Source organism: Salvelinus namaycush, chromosome 4 (genome assembly GCF_016432855.1).
Source record: "Salvelinus namaycush isolate Seneca chromosome 4, SaNama_1.0, whole genome shotgun sequence".
NCBI classification, from domain to species: Eukaryota; Metazoa; Chordata; class Actinopteri; order Salmoniformes; family Salmonidae; genus Salvelinus; species Salvelinus namaycush.
This window is the reverse complement of record NC_052310.1, coordinates 18,052,864-18,070,829: the sequence shown is the minus strand read 5'-3', so window position 1 is coordinate 18,070,829 and position 17,966 is coordinate 18,052,864. Positions and strand designations below refer to the sequence as shown.

Below are 17,966 nucleotides of genomic sequence, written 5' to 3'. Positions count from 1 at the left end.
AGTAGCAGGAGGAGCACTGCCAGAGCCCTGCAAAATGACCTCCAGCAGGCCACAAATGTGCATGTGTCTGCTCAAACGGTCAGAAACAGACTCCATGAGGGTGGTATGAGGGCCCGACGTCCACAGGTGGGGGTTGTGCTTACAGCCCAACACCGTGCAGGACGTTTGGCATTTGCCAGAGAACACCAAGATTGGCAAATTCGCCACTGGCGCCCTGTGCTCTTCACAGATGAAAGCAGGTTCACAATGAGCACGTAACAGACGTGACAGAGTCTGGAGATGCCGTGGAGAACGTTCTGCTGCCTGCAACATCCTCCAGCATGACCGGTTTGGCGGTGGGTCAGTCATGGTGTGGGGTGGCATTTCTTTGTGGGGCCGCACAGCCCTCCATGTGCTCGCCAGAGGTAGCCTGACTGCCATTAGGTACCGGGATGAGATCCTCAGACCCCTTGTGAGACTATATGCTGGTGCGGTTGGCCCTGGGTTCCTCCTAATGCAAGACAATGCTAGACCTCATGTGGCTGGAGTGTGTCAGCAGTTCCTGCAAGAGGAAGGCATTGATGCTATGGACTGGCCCGCCCGTTCCCCAGACCTGAATCCAATTGAGCACATCTGGGACATCATGTCTCGCTCCATCCACCAAAGCCACGTTGCACCACAGACTGTCCAGGAGTTGGCGGATGCTTTAGTCCAGGTCTGGGAGGAGATCCCTCAGGAGACCATCCGCCACCTCATCAGGAGCATGCCCAGGCGTTGTAGGGAGGTCATACAGGCATGTGGAGGCCACACACACTACTGAGCCTCATTTTGACTTGTTTTAAGGACATTACATCAAAGTTGGATCAGCCTGTAGTGTGGTTTTCCACTTTAATTTTGAGTGTGACTCCAAATCCAGACCTCCATGGGTTGATAAATTTGATTTCCATTGATAATTTTTGTGTGATTTTGTTGTCAGCACATTCAACTATGTAAAGAAAAAGTATTTAATAAGAATATTTCATTCATTCAGATCTAGGATGTGTTATTTTAGTGTTCCCTTTATTTTTTTGAGCAGTGTATTTGCAAAAATATTTAAAAAAAACAGTTTTTGCTTTGTCATTATGGGATATTGTGTGAAGATTGATGAGGGGGAAAAAACTATGTAATCAATTTTAGAATAAGGCTGTAACGTAACAAAATGTGGAAAAAGTCAAGGGGTCTGAATACTTTTCAAATGCACTGTATAGGCTACTATTAATCACCCTTTGCCCTCAGAACAGCCTCAATTTGTCTGGGCATGGCCTCTACAAGGTGTCAAAAGTGTTCCACAGGGATGCTGGCCCATGTTGCCTCCAATGCTTCCCACAATTGTGTCAAGTTGGCTGGATGTCCTTTGGGTGGTGGACCATTCTTGATACACATGGGAAACTTTGGAGCGTGAAAAAGCCAGCAGCGTTGAGGTTCTTGAAACAAACCAGTAAGCCTGGCACATACTACCATACCCCGTTCAAAGGCACTTAAATATTTTGTTCATCCTCAATGGCGCGCATACACAATCCATGTCTCAAGACTTAAAAATCCTTCTTTAACCTGTCTCCTCCCCTTCATCTACACTGATGGAAGTGGATTTAACAAGTGACATCAATAAGGGACCATAGTCTTCACCTGATCAGTCTATGTCATTGAAAGAGCAGGTGTTCTTAATGTTTTGTACACTCAGTGTTTAGGCTGCTGTAAATAACCTGTAGATAACACTGGGCAAATTTTAGAATGCCTGAACAATTTACTAAGGAACTGACAATTTCAGTTCTCCCTTGTTCTATAGAGGGACATTCTTTTTTTAATCACTGGATTTGCAGCAATATGATGTAAGAAAATAGATCAGTGGTGCAATCCTCCAATGAGCAGCAATCCAGGAAATATAACTGTCTAGACAGTTATTTGTCTACACCACAAATACTATTGGTCAAGACACTTCAAAGTACACTGCATTCTCTCTCCACGGAAACCACATTCTTATCACGGTTACAAGATACCACTGTGTCTTCATGTATGCAGTCTCTTGTATGGAAATGTGATGAGCAATATCATACGAAATAACGAGATCAAACAAAATATCATTTTATTATTTGATTTATTTTCTAATCTTACTTCATTGTTTTCTTTGACCTTTTTACAATGACTTGAAATTATAATTCCCCAAGAACAAGGATTACATCATTCAGATCTTCAAAGAAAAACATAGAGCAGTAAACAATACATTATCCTTCAGAATAAGAATAAACTTCAGTTGTACAAGTCTTGTTTCTACAATGTTCTCTTTTTTCCCTTCCCATTCATTTTAAATGGCAAGCCATGCACTACTATAGTAGTGATGTTTGTGCCTTGAGCAAAACTTTCTTTGGACATTGGAAGCTAGTGTGAGAGCAAAAAATTCACATTCCATTTTATATACACATTTAAGTTTTTTATAATTATAATTTAACAAACTGACAGTCACATACGGTCAGTCCTTTCCAAGGGCTCGTCATCAGGTTAGTAAGAGGGGAAATTATGAGAGTGAGGCACAGTGTTAAGACTAGCAGGCCTGTTTTTCAGGGCAGAGTTGGACTCAGCAATGATACTGAATTACTTTTCTGATGATAACGTTTTCAAATTTCAGCAAAGAAGAGATTGTGAGCCGATAGTTAAAATGGTCAGTGAGAAGTAAAACTTCGGTTCTTTGGTCAGTTTTAAAATGATGTGGTTAAAAAGAAATTGGAACGTGTTTAAAGTGCATTAGAGAATCCCATTGAATCAAGTTTAATGTCTGGACAGGACTCTTAGTCTAAGTCTAATCAGTCAGCTAGCAATCATGCTAGTGTAAGTCTCACAACTAGCTGTCTAAACTACAGTAGACAGTCTGAAATAAAAAATAAACAAGGAATAAAAAGAAAATAGGGTAATCCTGCTGCTGTATCCATGTAAGATAGGGGAAGATATGTCTTACGGTTTCCTCCTAGTAATGCACCACTGGCTGCTGGGTACTGTAGTAGTAAATGATTGGTTGAAGCCTCTTGAGCCTCATATCTGCTGGGGAAAGCAACCTATTACACTCAAAGGCAGAATGACTTGAACCACTCAGACAGTTCAGCCCTCTGTGGGCTGGCTTTCTGAGGCCTCACTATCTGTCCCGAGGCATCAGGCGCAGTGCAACTCCACTGACCTCCATATGATATGGATCAGTGAACCGAATGATCGGTTTTAAAGATTCAGGAAGTGATATACAATAGTGATCAGTAGTTCTGTGCCGTGCCTGTTCTCAGCTGGGGCGATAACAGAGGTGGCATGTGTCACTGACGTTGACTACAATGACAATGCCCTTTAAGAGGCCACTGTCTGCAACCTCAGCATTACAGTGGATCACACTTGAGTTGGGTTGAAGTGGAATGACCTCACCATAAACAGACATTTTGAAGTGGTCAGACGAGACTGAAGCACGCCAGTGTTGTCAATTCAATGGGTGCTCAATGCAACACTTTTGAAATGTACTGTATGCTACCTTGAGTACAAGATATATATTTCAATCTAAAATAATCAAATATTTTTCTCAAATCAACAATTTCCCCTCGAGTAGCATTCAACAATTAAATCCACTGAATGCCAGTTTCCCTTGAGAATCCATAGATTCCAAAACTATTTACAAACTTTTCCCTCAAAAACAACTGCTATTAGAGAGAAACAACAGGGCAGAGACTGCAAAGTGAAATGTAGAATAAATATCTGGTTGTGATTCACAGAAGGGAGAAATTGACGTGTACGGGCTACATGCTAGAGCGGCATACACAAGACCCTCCCATGGGGGAGGATCATATTTTTCAGCAGAAGACCAAAAAGAAAATGAAGAGAAATTCAATTTTTTCCCCCCTCAACTATAAAAATACCTAGAATCTAAAGGTTTGAAAAAATGACATGTACAAGTCGTTTACATCCAAGGCCATTTTCCATGGAGCGCTGAAGAGGAGAAAAGCGTGGTGACATACTATAGCAAGAGTTTAATAGGTGGTGGAGGTGACTGCGTTAGTTTTTTAGTATAGCTGCGTTGGTTGGTACAGTATACATTGCTGTTCATCCCTTTCACCCAGGGACAAACCACAAGCTGTCAGCAGTTCCAGCAAGTAAGAGTCCGCAACAGTGATATCCTTCAATATGTCCAGTATCTCAAGTCTCAGGGAGTGCATTAGTGAATAGGCAGCACTGATGACGTGTATTAATAGTCTGCCATTCTCATTTCCTCTTGCTTACGTCCAGAAATGTGGCGAAAAGTTCCGGAAATTCAGATTGGTGCTTAGTCAACTGAGGCTCATACAGTAAAGAAGGGAGTTTTGTTGGTTTGCTGACGTCTGTTTGTCCATGAAGTCTGTTCTTCTTCGTTCTCCACTGTTCTTCAGAACATTATTGCTTCATCTAAGTGTTAAACATGTTCTGCTCCTTTAAATCAAAAAGCTGTGAGAGAGTATCAACATGTAACCTCTTCGAAAAAGGTCAGTTTTCAAATCAATTCAGCATTCTTAATTAATTCATATTGTTTTAAAACAATATATCGTCATATTAGGATTACATCCCTTCACAATAATTTTTAACTTTTATTTCTATTTTTTTTTATACAAACAATACTTTTTTTTGTCTAAACCCCCCCCAAAAAATGAACCGATTCTATTCCTTCAATAAGACATGTCAAATTATTCAGCATTTTCTGTCTGAACATTTTTATGGAAAGTAAGTCACTTATCCAGTAAATGTTTTTGGTTACAAGCAGACCAGACATGTCCTTCCCACCGGATAAACTGGCTCCCTTTCACTTTCACTCAGCAAGGGTCCACTAAGGATCAGGTGGGTCAGTCACACTATAAAGAACAACACTTCCCAGCGCACTCAGCTCAAATAAAAACAACATAGCAACATTTTCTCTCAATTTGATTTAGTTTCCAAGTTAGACCATCCAATTATTTCTTGTCAGTATGACCAACATTTATGTCAGTATTTGTCAGTTTTTAACTACCTCAAAGTCAGAGCTAACATTAAAAGGAATTGATGTGATGGAGAAGTGTTCTCGTATTGGAGTATTTAGCCCGCCTGACCCCCTAGGACTCTGTTTCATTGTAAAAACAAACGGAGATGCAGCAAACAATAAGCCACTCGGCTTCACTGTGGAGACATTGAGGCTCACAAGAATGAACATGTCATTCGTGTTACTACCATTGTAGTCAAACATGTTTAACCTTTTTTCAAAACAAAGTATTGCAAGCAACACAAAATAACGTAAAACACACATACACAAATGCATGCACTCACACACACACACTAACCCTCAGGGCATTTCTTGTCCTCTACCCCAGGAACTGTCCCTCACCTGGGTTGCGTTAACTCACACTGGGAATATAATCCAAGTCAAAAGTCAAACCAGGATAAAGACTTACACTGCAAACGTGACACGGTTTATGTAGTAGGTGGCACCGCAAGTCTGTGTTCAAGAGAGCAGCCAGGGTCAACTTCATCTGACCTCGTCCCCTGTCCAGTGCTACATACGGTTTAAACGTGGATTAAACACGGTTCAGTCCGATACAGGAGAACGCTCCCAAACACCCCAGGAGATCATTTACTGAGCTCATGGTGAAAGATGGTATCGGCTGATATGTAGTGCAAGGACAATACATTTTAGAATCATGCTAGCATTGGTGCTCATAAGATTTCATTGCCAAAAAGATATTTAAGGGGACAGTGACACGTTAACCAGGTCTTCCATGGATTCCAAGAGTTCCTCAGAGAAAACACATTTGCACACACAACCTCAGACACACAAGGAAAACTCAGGTCCCTCTACCCAAATGCAGGGAAGTCATTAGAACCAAAGCCTACTGTATACAGGGGGAACAGACACACACACACAAAGCAAAGCTCAAATCCCAGGGACTTTAAACCATGTAGCTTATTTTTTCATAGACAACAGCCACCAACAGTGACAAAAAAATAAATCTTCTTTAATCTTCTTTAACGGTAATTGGAGTACTTTTCCCCCACCTAATATAGTCCAATAGGTATTGCTCTCTCTGTGGCCAGTCTCAGTAGCCAGTCTTTAAGTGTTTAGCCAGTCTCTCCTAGTATGGCAGTCCAGCGAGGCAGAGAGGCCGCCGGGCTGCCCTACTCCAAGACGAACACCTCTACTTGACTTCCAGCATGGAGGGGTTGGACTCCATGATGGCCACGATGATGCGGTCGATGTAGTCCTGTAGTCGGAAGTTGACGTCCTCCTGCTTGCGGATGGCCTCCATCAACTGCAAAAAAAACAAAAACATATCTAATGTTTACAAGGATAGTAACTTATTGAGACCTTTTCATTTGCACTGAAAAATTATTCAAGATGGTAAAACGGCACAACAAGATATACAATACAGAGTTCAGCAATAAACGTGAAAGATTCAGAATTGTGATGGGGCCGCCATCTGGGCACCAACAGTCTTAAGAAATGTATTTTATTCCACCTTTAATCATCAAGGTTAAAATGGGGAAAGGGAGATACCTAGTCAGTTGTACAACTGAATGCCTTCAACTGAAATGTGTATTCGGCATTTAACCCAACCCCTCTGAATCAGAGAGGTGCGGGGGGCTGCCTTAATCGTTAGTCTCACTAACCACGTTTCTATCCAATGGCAGTAGAAACGCTTTGATGCACAAACATTGATTTAATAACCATAATATCGAAGCAAACTTGGGAGACACGCGATGACGTGTGGTCCTCCCACTACGACGCGGGAAATCATGCAGTTTATTAGGCTACAGATGAAATAAGTTACGATGAACTTCACAGGGTGGTGAAAGTGCAAGGTGATGAGCTTGATGCTGCTTTCCAATAAATACTGAGGGTCTTATTCTGGTGACTTGAAGATCGATGCTTGGCTGCCGTTTGAAAAATTAAAATAATCTCGCTCTGTCCTTTTGCCCATAATAATCTCCCCATGTAGGCTATACCTGCACTGCATCTGCCAGCTGTGTGTACAAACTTTTGACTGGTACTGTATATTTATGGCCTGTACATTTTTGGCCTTCTCTGTATATCTATGGCCTTATATCTATGCTTAGCCTTCTCTGTAAATCTACGGCATGTACATCTATGTGTATCTACTGTTTACATGTATCTATCTATATTGTGACTCACCTCTCCCCGGGACACAGAGTTGATCTCGGCAGCCAGCGACTCGGAGAAGGAGGCCGTCACCAGGTTCTTGGCTCCCTGGATGCTCAGGTTGATAATCTGGCCGTTCAGCTCATCGTTCTGCTCCTTCAGACTGCGGTTGTCCTGCTTGAGGCGTCGGATCTCCTGCTCCAACTCGGCCTCGCGGGTGCGGCTCTGGTACTCCTGCAGCCCGGCACTGGGAGAGCGTCCTCTCCTAGCCTCTGCCTCCAGCTTGTACAACTGCAGGTGCTCCAACTGCTTCCGCAGGTCCTCAATCAGCTGGTGGAGGGAGAGAAGGGGGGATAGGAGAGAGAGAGAAAGACCGCTGTTAGAGAGAGATACCGCAATAGTCTATTCTGCAAGAGCAACTAGTCACCAACCGTTGGAGGGGTAGGTTGAAAAATAGAAAACTTTAAATTTTTTACATTTTTACATATGTTCTACCCAGCAGCAGAGAAATAAAGAAAAGTGAAAAGGAACCCTACTCATCGACAGACCAAAACTAAACGACGGACAGGATAGCCCTCCACATTTGACGTGCATTCAGAGTCAGACGGACGTACAGTTTGCGATGTACAGGTGTCACCTCGTGACCTCTCACCTCCTGCGTGTGCTCCTTTTCCTTCTGGTTCTGGTGGCGCTCGTGGGTCAGCTTGTCGGTAGTCTTCCTCCGGGTTTCCAGCTCCTCGTTCAGCCGCTCCGTCACGTCCTCCACCTCGTCTTCCAGCTTCCTCTTCTCCTGATAGGCAAACGAGGAGGAGGAGGAATGAGAGATAATAGAAATACATAGACACGGTATGGGAGGGAAGAGAAAGGACAGATGAGTGGGAGGGAAGGAAACTTGGGAAATGGGGGTTGAGGTAGATGGAAAGAAGAGGTGGATGAGAGGAGAGGTAAATAGACAAGGGATTGGAGGGAACAGAAAGGAGATGGGGGAAGAGAAGGAAACTGGAGATGATAGGGAGGTGAATGAAGAAGAAAGGGAGGAGTAGGAAGAGGGGAAGAAAGACGAGGAGGAGGAGAGAAGACAGTGCTCTTACCTCCTCTAGTCTCTCGATGTTGGCGCGGTAACAGGGCACACAGGATTTCAGCTCACTGTTCTCCTCATCCAGCTGCTGCAGCCTAGGGCAGAAAACTGAGCAGTTAAATTACATTCACCAATGCTAGAGCCACGGTACACAACACAATTGACAAAACCAATTCAATCTATTCAAATCATTCATTCAACAAATTAAATGAACATTCTGTTCCACACACTGGCACATTCACAGCTGAGCAGATACAGTACAGTACAACTGACCTAGCCTGACGACTCACACTCCATTCTTCCGCTGCTCTGTGGTTCGCGACATGCTTTAGTCTGAGACTGCCATCATTGAAGCTGTTTGTGGTGACGAGGGGCACGAGGGGTGTTGTACAAAACAAAGTCATCAGAGATTGGATCGTCTCTAACCAATCAACTATCAAAGCCACCGCTTCAACCACGTGTTCTTGCTCTGGCCCAACCCATCGGTTTCTGGACCAATCAGACGGCCCCGAATGCGTTCGCATTTGGTGAAGGGTCAGGGAAGTACTCAGATCCAGATTCATTGCGGAGAAGAAACTAACGTCCGTGGGTGTGGCCTTTGGCCAAAGCAAGGAGTCTGGTTAGTCAGGCAACAACTGACCTGCTGTGACACCTACATGTAACTGTCAAAATAAAGGAAACACCAACATAAAGTATCTTAATAAGGAGTTGGACCACCACGAGCCGCCAGAACAGCTTCAGTGAGCCTTGGCATAGATTCTACAAGTGTCTGGAACTCTATTGGAGGGATGCAAAACCATTCTTCCATGAGAAATTCCATAATTTGTTTTTTGTTGATGGTGGTGGAAAATGCTGTCTCAGGTGCTGCTCCATAATCTCCCATAAGTGTTCAATTGGGTTGAGATCTGGTGACTGAGACGGCCATGGCATATGGTTTACATCGTTTTCATGCTCATCAAACCATTCACTGACCACTCGGTGCCTGTGGATGGGGGAATTGCCATCTTGGAAGAGACCACTTCCATCAGGATAAAAATGATTCACCATAGGTTGAAGGTGATCACTCAGAATGGCAGTGTATTTACCTTGCCCTCTATGGGGTTGAGTGGACCTAAACCATGCCAGGAAAATGCACCCGATAACAGAGCTGCCAGAACCCTCATTTACTCAAGTGTTCCCTTTATTTTGGTAGCTACCTGTTACACGTCTACTCTACTGAGAAACAGCTTTGGGTTCAAGGGCTTTGGGAGGGTGGTCCTGGGGCCACCCCTGGGTGCACAGTTTTTGCCCTGGCACTACACAGCTGATTCAAATAACCAACTCATCATCAAGCTTTGATGATTTGAATCAGCTGTAAACCAGTAGGTGTCAGTGAAGCCCCACAATGTCACTGACCGACGCAATCATTGGAGCAGTGTTGACAATCACTGCCTTTAAAGGCCTATTTCCAGGCACACCTGCTGGCCACCCTTGCTACAGTCACACACACACTCTCTCTCTCTCTCTCTCTCACACACACACACACACAAGTACCTGGGCAGAGCTGAGGATGCTACACACAGGATGCTAACCACTCTCCTCGTCTTACTGGACACGCACACCACACACCCACCCCCCACATACCTAGCCTGCAGGTTCTCCAGCTCCAGGCCCCTCTCCCGCTCCAGCTTGGTGAGGGCGTCCTTGTGGCGGCGGGTCTCCTGGTGCAGGTGGTCCTCGGCGCGGAGCTCTTGCTCCTTGAGCTGCTCCTCCAGGGCGTTGGCCCGGTGCACCAGCTGCAGGTTCTCCTGGCGAAGGCGCGCGTGCTGCTCCCCGCTAGCCTCCGAGTCCTTCTCCAGCTCCGCCACGCGACGCTCCAGTAGGAGCACCTGGGAGGTGGACGGGGTGAGGGTTAGCACAGAACAGTGTTGTTTATTACGATCTCTTTAAGCCCACAATGGGCGGGGGGGGGTGGCTACAAGTGGCACTACACTGTGTAGAATTGACCGGTGCTTTGTTGCATTTAAATGATGCTATTGAGAACTGGATGCTATTTTTATTTTATGTTCAGTGGTTTCAAGTTTTAATGTCAAATGCACAGGTACAGTGAAATGCCTTTCTTGCAAGCTCTAAACCCAACAATGCAAGTATAATACTGTGTATCATACACTGCATGTGTTGTTTGACGCTAAACTCTTTCCTTTACATTGACATACAGTGCTGCATAATGCTGTTTGACACTGTTGATAAACTCGGTATGATGCCGAATAATCTTATGATGTTGAACTCTGACCTTGTCAGTGATGTCGGTGTCAGCCAGGTCCAGTATGTCCCGGGACAGCTCACTCATGCTGTCCAGCGTCATGGAGCTGTTCTGGAGGAGGTGTCTGAAACGCCAGGGAGAAGAAATAAACATTTGTGATAAAGAAAGCAGCTCAAAACTGTTCCGTCCTGGAAAACTTTCACGATAAGTCAAGATAGCTAGGTGTGTTTGTCAAAATCCACCATATTTCCACGTTCAATCTAAAATAATTTTCTACTGAATTGATTAAACCAACTCATTTTGACCTACCGTGCTACTTTCTTGCTGGACAGCCTCTTGCTGGAGCTGAATGGGGGGGGATAGAACAACAGAAAACCAGTCACGAAGGGAGAAAAGACAGATGAAAGAGACAACGTCTGTCTCTTGGTGTCCTCCCTCCCCACCCCCGCATCCCTCGCTCCAAAAAGCAGAGGGATAAAGAGGTTGTCATACCGGGAGCATAGGATCCTAATGTAAGGTACATGTTCATATGCACATCTGCAGACACGCCACAGCAATAAAACACACACACATGCGCATTTGAAATGCAACCCGAAAACAAAAATGCATGTTTTTTATTGGACTGGTCTATGAGGTAGGCCTAGTCACTCCCCGTTTCAGTCCATTTTCATCCGTTTGGTGTCTAATGAACACAACCCAGACACAAAAGCATGTGTATCAGTTAAAAAGGTTGGTTTTTCCATCAGCATTCATGCTTGAACAGGTACAAGATGATTCAATCCATTTGTAAGGTTGTAATAGAGTGAGTACTTTAAATGGAATATGAGAGCAATGATATAAGCCATGCATCACTGACAATGACGTCAATTACCTGGAAGTTAATTCAGGTGTAGCATAGTTTTTTGTTGTTGTTGCAATGTTTGTCACTGCACACATGGAATTGTTTCCATGACCTTGACAGGATGCGAGATATGTATGCATGGAACTCATAAGGCATGCAATGATACGAGCAATGGGAACTCTGGGCAGACCTTCTGTTGGCCACCTGGCACCAACAGCTAGAGCAAAGCGCGGCGGTCCACCAAACTCACCTTTACCAACATCGACTATGAACCTTAGAAACCTTATTTATAACGCCACAGTACAGACACCATGAGCAAACTTGAGTTTGAGTGAGAGGTTCTCCCCAAAGCCGAGTCGAACCAAGCACTGACGTTGTCAACACACCGCAACTCACACACAAACGTGCACTGAAGAGTCAAGATGAGTGGAGTGGAGATGTGTGTGACGACCTATTCAAAAACATACGCACAAACGCTGTCAAACTCTGTGCATGTGTCCGTCTGTTTGACAGTATTAAACACAACACACCTGTGTGCATCTTACAAACCGAACACAACAGGACAGCACACGCACAGAGAGCGAGAGCAGTGTGTGTTACCTAGTCAACACGGCAATACAAACACACGGGATAACCTAGTGGTGGTGGAGAATGTTACCTATTCATCTCTAGGAAATTGAGGCGAGTGGAGAGGTCCTCCAGGCGAGAGATTTGTTTGTGACATTGGTTACAGAAAAAGTCCAGCGCCTCCTCCCTGAGGAAGCTCTGAAAGCTGGCAGGGAGAGTAGTGGGGGTGCTGGGGAGAGAAAGAGAGGAGGAAAGGAGGAGAAGGGGAGTGAGTGACGGAAAAGGGAGGTGCACCGTGATGGAGAAGAGGAAGCGTCGGGGATCAAGAGTGCAGGATCATGAGAGTTTGTGAAAAGTGAAACTTTGTGAGTAATTGAGCTGTGTGGGGGTAAACTGAAAGGATGGACTCCGTCTAAGAGCGCTGTTCCAACCAAGGGTTCTTCCCGTCCCTTCAACAAAAGGGCTACTGTCATGGGGAACACTTTTATCTGTACATTCATGTATTACTTTAGTGACTTGGCTCCGAGGAGCTGCAGTGAGGTTCATATTCAGTTCACTATAACTAGCACACAAACAAACATCAATAGTTAACTGGAGTGTGTGTGGCCGCCGCAGCCTTTCCTCACGTCACCTTTTCTGGCTGATTATTTATTCAGAAGAGTGCGCCTCTGTATGCTTGGCGTGTGCGTCAATTCCTGTATGGATGGCGTGTGCGTCGATTCCTGTATGCATGGCGTGTGTGTCTCGAGGTGGTCATAGGTTCCTGAGAATCACTGCTGTGCTGTCTCAGGCATGTTCTGCTGGCTGGCCTGAAGTGAAGGACACTTATGTGAAGTAATAGCTGCAGTAGGGTTTGTGTGTAGCAGTAGTAGTGATGCAGAAGTGTGGGTTTGTAGACAGAGTGGCAGTGAAACAGCAGTGTAACATCTAGGTGTGTGTGTGTAGTAAGATGAGGAGAGTGGTTAGCATCCTGTGCGTACAGAGGAGTGTGTTTACACACAGCAGTGTGGAGAGGGTCAGAGAAATTTTACACTTCAGCTCTGATCAGTAGTAAGTCTCTCGGCATCACCGCCTACACTACTGCTGCACTAACCACAATGCTCCTGCAACACACTATGAATCACAATGGCCTCATTCAAATTGCCTTAGTGCCCACTCATTCCAGTTGGAAGGAATTTACGGTTGTAAGGTTGACTTACAGAGGGAGGGAAAGGTTTAGAATTACTGGTAACTTGGAAGGAATCATTAAAGCCAATCCATTTAGCCCGGCTTATTTCCATATTGTGCCCGAGAAAAACCTAGGCAGTTAGCTGGCTAAGAATTTGCAGGCATGAAAGATGAGGAAAAATATCACCCAAATGGGAATTACGCATTATCCGGCTTAGGGTCTCTGATGAAAACAGAGTGTAGGAGAAGGAGGGGGTGGAGCGACTGCAGAAAAAGAGGAGAGGAAGTGCTCAGGAGTGTTCAGGCGGAGCAGTACTGTGTCAGAAGAAAGAGAGAGGGGAGTGCGTGATCAGGTGTGGTCAGGTGAGACCGACTTAACACAGTCCATACTGGCCGGCTCAAACGCCAGCTTTGTTAGAGAGCCTATGGAAAGCCTGTAACTCTCCGTTTTGGCTGAATTCCATTCAATAAACACGCTTGGTTATGTCTCCCCTTGATGACTGGATATGTGTAAGTGTATGGTGTGCAGTAGCTCTAAAGAGTAAGCAGCAACAGGAAGAGTTGTAGTAAGTGAACTTTGCCCGTGTTCCCTTTTACCTCGCCCTTCAGGGGCAGGAGTCAGTGGGGGTGGACTGGAAAGGAAAGTCTCCAGAGAGTTCTTATCCATGTTTGACCTCCAGTCTTTCCAAACATACAGCCAGTCAGTCTTGTTATAACAGCACCAGGGAAAGTTGTGGCTAGGACACTGCAGCTGAGAATGTAGCTGGGAATGTGCCACCACCATTTCCAGAGACTAAATCCACCCTGCTACTCTATCCAGCAAGACAACACGTTCCCTGACAGGAGCCAATGATGAAGACTACCAACAACTGCACTGTGTGTTTGACTTTAGAGACGATACCCTAGGATAAAGTAATGTTATTGTTGGTAACAATGTGGCAGCTACTGTGGGTGACCTTCATCCGACACGCCAGAGTTTTGAACTGATTTGTGGCACTTAAAAACATAGCAGTTGTGTCGTATATGAACGTGTAGGCTGTCACAGTCTTACTTTGAGTGCTCAGTATGACCCTGGCTGCTGTTCTTTAGGGTGGCCCGTACCTGGGAGAGAGTAGCAGGGAGGAGCAGTTGCTCTGGTTGGGGGTCTGGAGGTGGGATGAGTCCCCCTCTCCCTCAGTTCCCTCCTCGGTGGTGTCCAGCAGCAGCTCCGAGGTGTTGCTCTCCCCAAAGTCCTCAAAATGTTCCTCATCCCCGCCAATCACTGTCACGAGGGTGTGGCTGTGCAACTCAGAGCTTAGGGAGAACCTGAGGGAGAGAGAAAAGAGGGATGATTGTGTATAAAACAGAGTGCGAGAGAAAGAAACATAGGAGGAAGAATACTCCTTCAGGTACACACACAGGAATTGCATATAGCCACGTTCACTGGGGTATTTTTCTACATTTACCCAACTTTGTGACTGTATTGGTGTCTGTATCAATGGTGTCTCAGGGGTGGAAATGCCAGAAAAATCTTGAATTTACCTACTCATGGTTTGTGGTTCTATGCCTGTATGTGCGTTTGTTCCTTACATTGTGTACAAACTCATTTACGGGCTAAAGTTAGGGCTCTGGCTTAGTTTTTACACCTGACTATCTCTGTTTATCACTTCACTGTAAAAACAGATCTGGGTTTCCTTCACCAACAGACCACGGAGGCAGCGTTTCCGTAACGCGGGCGATCTATTTTAACACGGCTTCAACCAAATTAGAAGCGCTCAACTATTACAGTACGAGTGTGGATATGTTCCAAGTTCTATATGTAGACTTTAGCACACAGTTTGTGTTGAACTGTGATGCCTTGAAAGCAACTAGCCTAAATCCAACAAATAGAATATTTGGTATCCCAGATTAAGACAGCCCTACAAAGCCCCCGGCAATCTGGACATGTTCTAAAATCAGTTGTCTTTAAGGGTAATCTGATAATTCATTAATCCCACAGACTCGTTAGTCAAGATGAAGCACATTTAATGTTTGTGGTCCACCGGCAATATACATCTGATGTCTAGCTACACTCGCTGCATGAGAGTGGAGCTTTCACTGGGTTCTATGTAGGGTAAGCTTAAGGGGTGACATTAATTGAGAAGAGACAGGGCGAAGCTTCTCGTCAAGTTAAAATTAGCAGGCAAATTTTCACACAAATACATGGAAAGCTAAAGTTAGCCATGTTTAGCCACCAAAATAGACATGCTTGGCTGAGTTCAGATGATATACAGTACAGTGGCATTGCCTTCTGTAACAAGAAAGGGTATTAGATAGCCAGACCTTCCTTTGTACCCCAACAGGACAGGAAGGGTGGCTGGATTGTAGCTACATACACACAGGATACACACCTCAGTACCATTCCAAGGGTTGCTGTCATCCAATGACAAAGCCTAGTTATATTTCTTGTGTTTACACATACAGAGTCAACAGACTTTTAACCCACTCAATCCTACCTTAAAATTCACTTTACGCTAACCACCGACAGGGTAGCCTGCACTTAGACACTGATCAACTTCAGATACACTTCAGCCTCTCAACCCAACATTAAAAAACAATTAACACTGACTACGCACAACACTTGCAACACCCTAACACTTGAACACTTTAGCATAGCCCTCAAAATCTCAACCTCAATACATTTGACTCGCAACCCAACATTCGGACCCACTTACCCACTACTCAGCCCAACACTGAGGTCCCTAGTAAGGTCCCGCACATGGAGGGCAGGTGAGGAGAGAGACCGCATCTTTAAACGCCGTCCACTGCCCCCGCGTCTCAACCTCGGAGCAACTGGAGACAGACGACCTCCAGTCAACCAGAGCGGAATCCTGAATGCTCACTGGTTACACCAACCCAAGAGGAGTACTGCCCAGTTCTTCAGTTATGAGACGGTCCCAAAGACCTTGTCCACTCAAGGGATTAGTCCATGGTACCCAGAAAATGTTACTGATAGTTGCACACTCTTCTTTCCTTGCACGTTTAATAGGTTACCGCCAACTTGGTCGACTAGAAAGTCTTCCTCACAGTCTGTAACCACAAATGATCAGTCCTCACAAGTGACCAGCCGGTTGTCCCGTTACCATGGGCTCTTCCCCGTAGACTTCAGGCAAGACGGGGAGGCAGGCTGTGAGTGGCTGAGGGTTAATACGATTAAGGGCTAAGCAGAGGCACCAGGCAGGTGCGGTGACCGGCCCGGGCCCAGCCGAGTGAGGTAGTGCTGGGGTAGGACACGAGGGGCGGACGGGCTGGGGCTGGGTAATCCTGTTAAACTCCTAATCCCCAGCCAAGAGCATAGACTCATTCATGTAACGGCCATCTCCCGGGGCACAGAAACTACTGGGAGGTGTTGAAAAAACAAATCTTAAACATTTTGTTAAATGTTACTGACACAGTGTTGAGTCATCATGTGTAGGAATAGGAAATTCATCTAGGTCTTTATGCAAGAGCACATGACAGGGAGGTGGGAGTGTGTTGGTATTGTTCTGATTCACTTAATTTGTTTTTTTTAATGGGGCAGGATCATCATGGGACTCATCACTTGTTTCCAGTGGACTCCAGTGGAATATGATGTGAGATACGCACACAGGCCTGCTGTACAACAATTGCAGCGTCTTTCATGAAGCCAATTTATAATTTTAGATTAGCACATCTGATTGCTGCATAATTCTTTTTTTTTATTCCTCTGATGGTCAAAGGGGACTGTTGTGATCCCACCGCTGACACCCATTGTAAACCTTTTCACCGTGACGTCAACTCAAAATGGTTGTGGTTGGTTTGTGTAACTCACCTGCAGTGATCTTCTGACTCAGTGACAGACAGGGCAATTCAAAACAGGAAATATGGAACTCAAAGAAGGAACTGAGCTGAAACGCAGAGGAATCTGCCTCAAGGAAGAATTGATAGGTGAGGCCTAAGATAGCCACAACAAGCGAACTCTAGAAAGTTGTATAAGAAAACACCTGTATGGCAAGAGTAACAGGGGCATGATCTGACATAGCAGAGTAGAAAATGGATGTTGGATAGACTTTGCAGTTTGGCATTTCTATTCAAAATGTGTCAACACGATTCAGCCCAGCGAAAGGTCAAAATACACTGAAAGTTCTTTATTTCTTGGGAAGTTCAGCCCTGGTGAGTCAGGGGATGACCTTCCATGATTCCTGCCAAACCGCTGATAGTGCAGGACTGCTGAAACAGGAGAAAGTGGAAGTGCCTGCCGGCCGCGCTTTGGCCCCCATCAGCATGAAGGAAAGATAGGGCCCCTTCCAGAAAAAAAGGAAAAGAGCAAAAAAAGAGCAAACTCCACACTTCCTGGAATTCAAGGCACAGCTGTTGACAGGAAGTCCAAACACATCCCTGTTAACTTGTCCACCCCCCCCAGATCCGTCATCTACCCGGACAGACAGGTTACACAGTCAGCAGATAAGACCTCATTCCCCTACACTTCCTCCTCCCTCGTGACTGACCCCAGCACTACATGCAAAAACAACTCATTAATACAGTCGGAATACAGACCCCAAACAGTAGCTACTTTCTTGAGTGGATTTACTTTCTTGAGCGGATGGTCAGGGGGCCAGAACATAATTCCAAATAATTTGTGGACTGCAAATTGACCGCAAGAAGCCCAAACAGATATAAGATGACTAATACATAATAATTTCAAACCTTACTTACATTTGTGTCCCATCAAATGTATCTCTCTATTATGCATGGGAATACTTTGGAACAGATTTCCAAAATTAAAATCACTTGGAGCTGTTTTTACTTGGGGGGGCAAATAAAATCCCCCGCGGGCCAAATTCGGCACGCTGGCCGCCAGTTGGGGAACCCTGGCCAAAAGTAAAATCAAGTTAGCCTACATCAAAAATGAGTTGATGTAAACTTCTACAATTAGGTATCAAACACTTAAACA

General features: G+C 45.1%; 1 protein-coding gene across 2 annotated transcripts in view; it reads right to left on the bottom strand.

Moving 5' to 3' along the window:
* Positions 1–2,096: 2,096 nt before the first annotated feature.
* The window catches only part of LOC120046263 (rab11 family-interacting protein 3-like), a 45,213-nt gene continuing 29,343 nt past the window's right edge, over positions 2,097–17,966 (bottom strand). For both annotated transcript variants that reach the window (XM_038991343.1, XM_038991344.1), the window contains 8 exons: positions 14,138–14,341; positions 10,771–10,806; positions 10,492–10,585; positions 9,843–10,087; positions 8,233–8,314; positions 7,794–7,931; positions 7,175–7,471; positions 2,097–6,293 (listed from right to left, as the gene is read on the bottom strand). In XM_038991343.1, the coding sequence (XP_038847271.1) occupies positions 6,180–6,293; positions 7,175–7,471; positions 7,794–7,931; positions 8,233–8,314; positions 9,843–10,087; positions 10,492–10,585; positions 10,771–10,806; positions 14,138–14,341 (1,210 nt within the window). In that variant the 3' untranslated portion in view covers positions 2,097–6,179. The remainder of the gene's footprint in view (positions 6,294–7,174; positions 7,472–7,793; positions 7,932–8,232; positions 8,315–9,842; positions 10,088–10,491; positions 10,586–10,770; positions 10,807–14,137; positions 14,342–17,966) is intronic.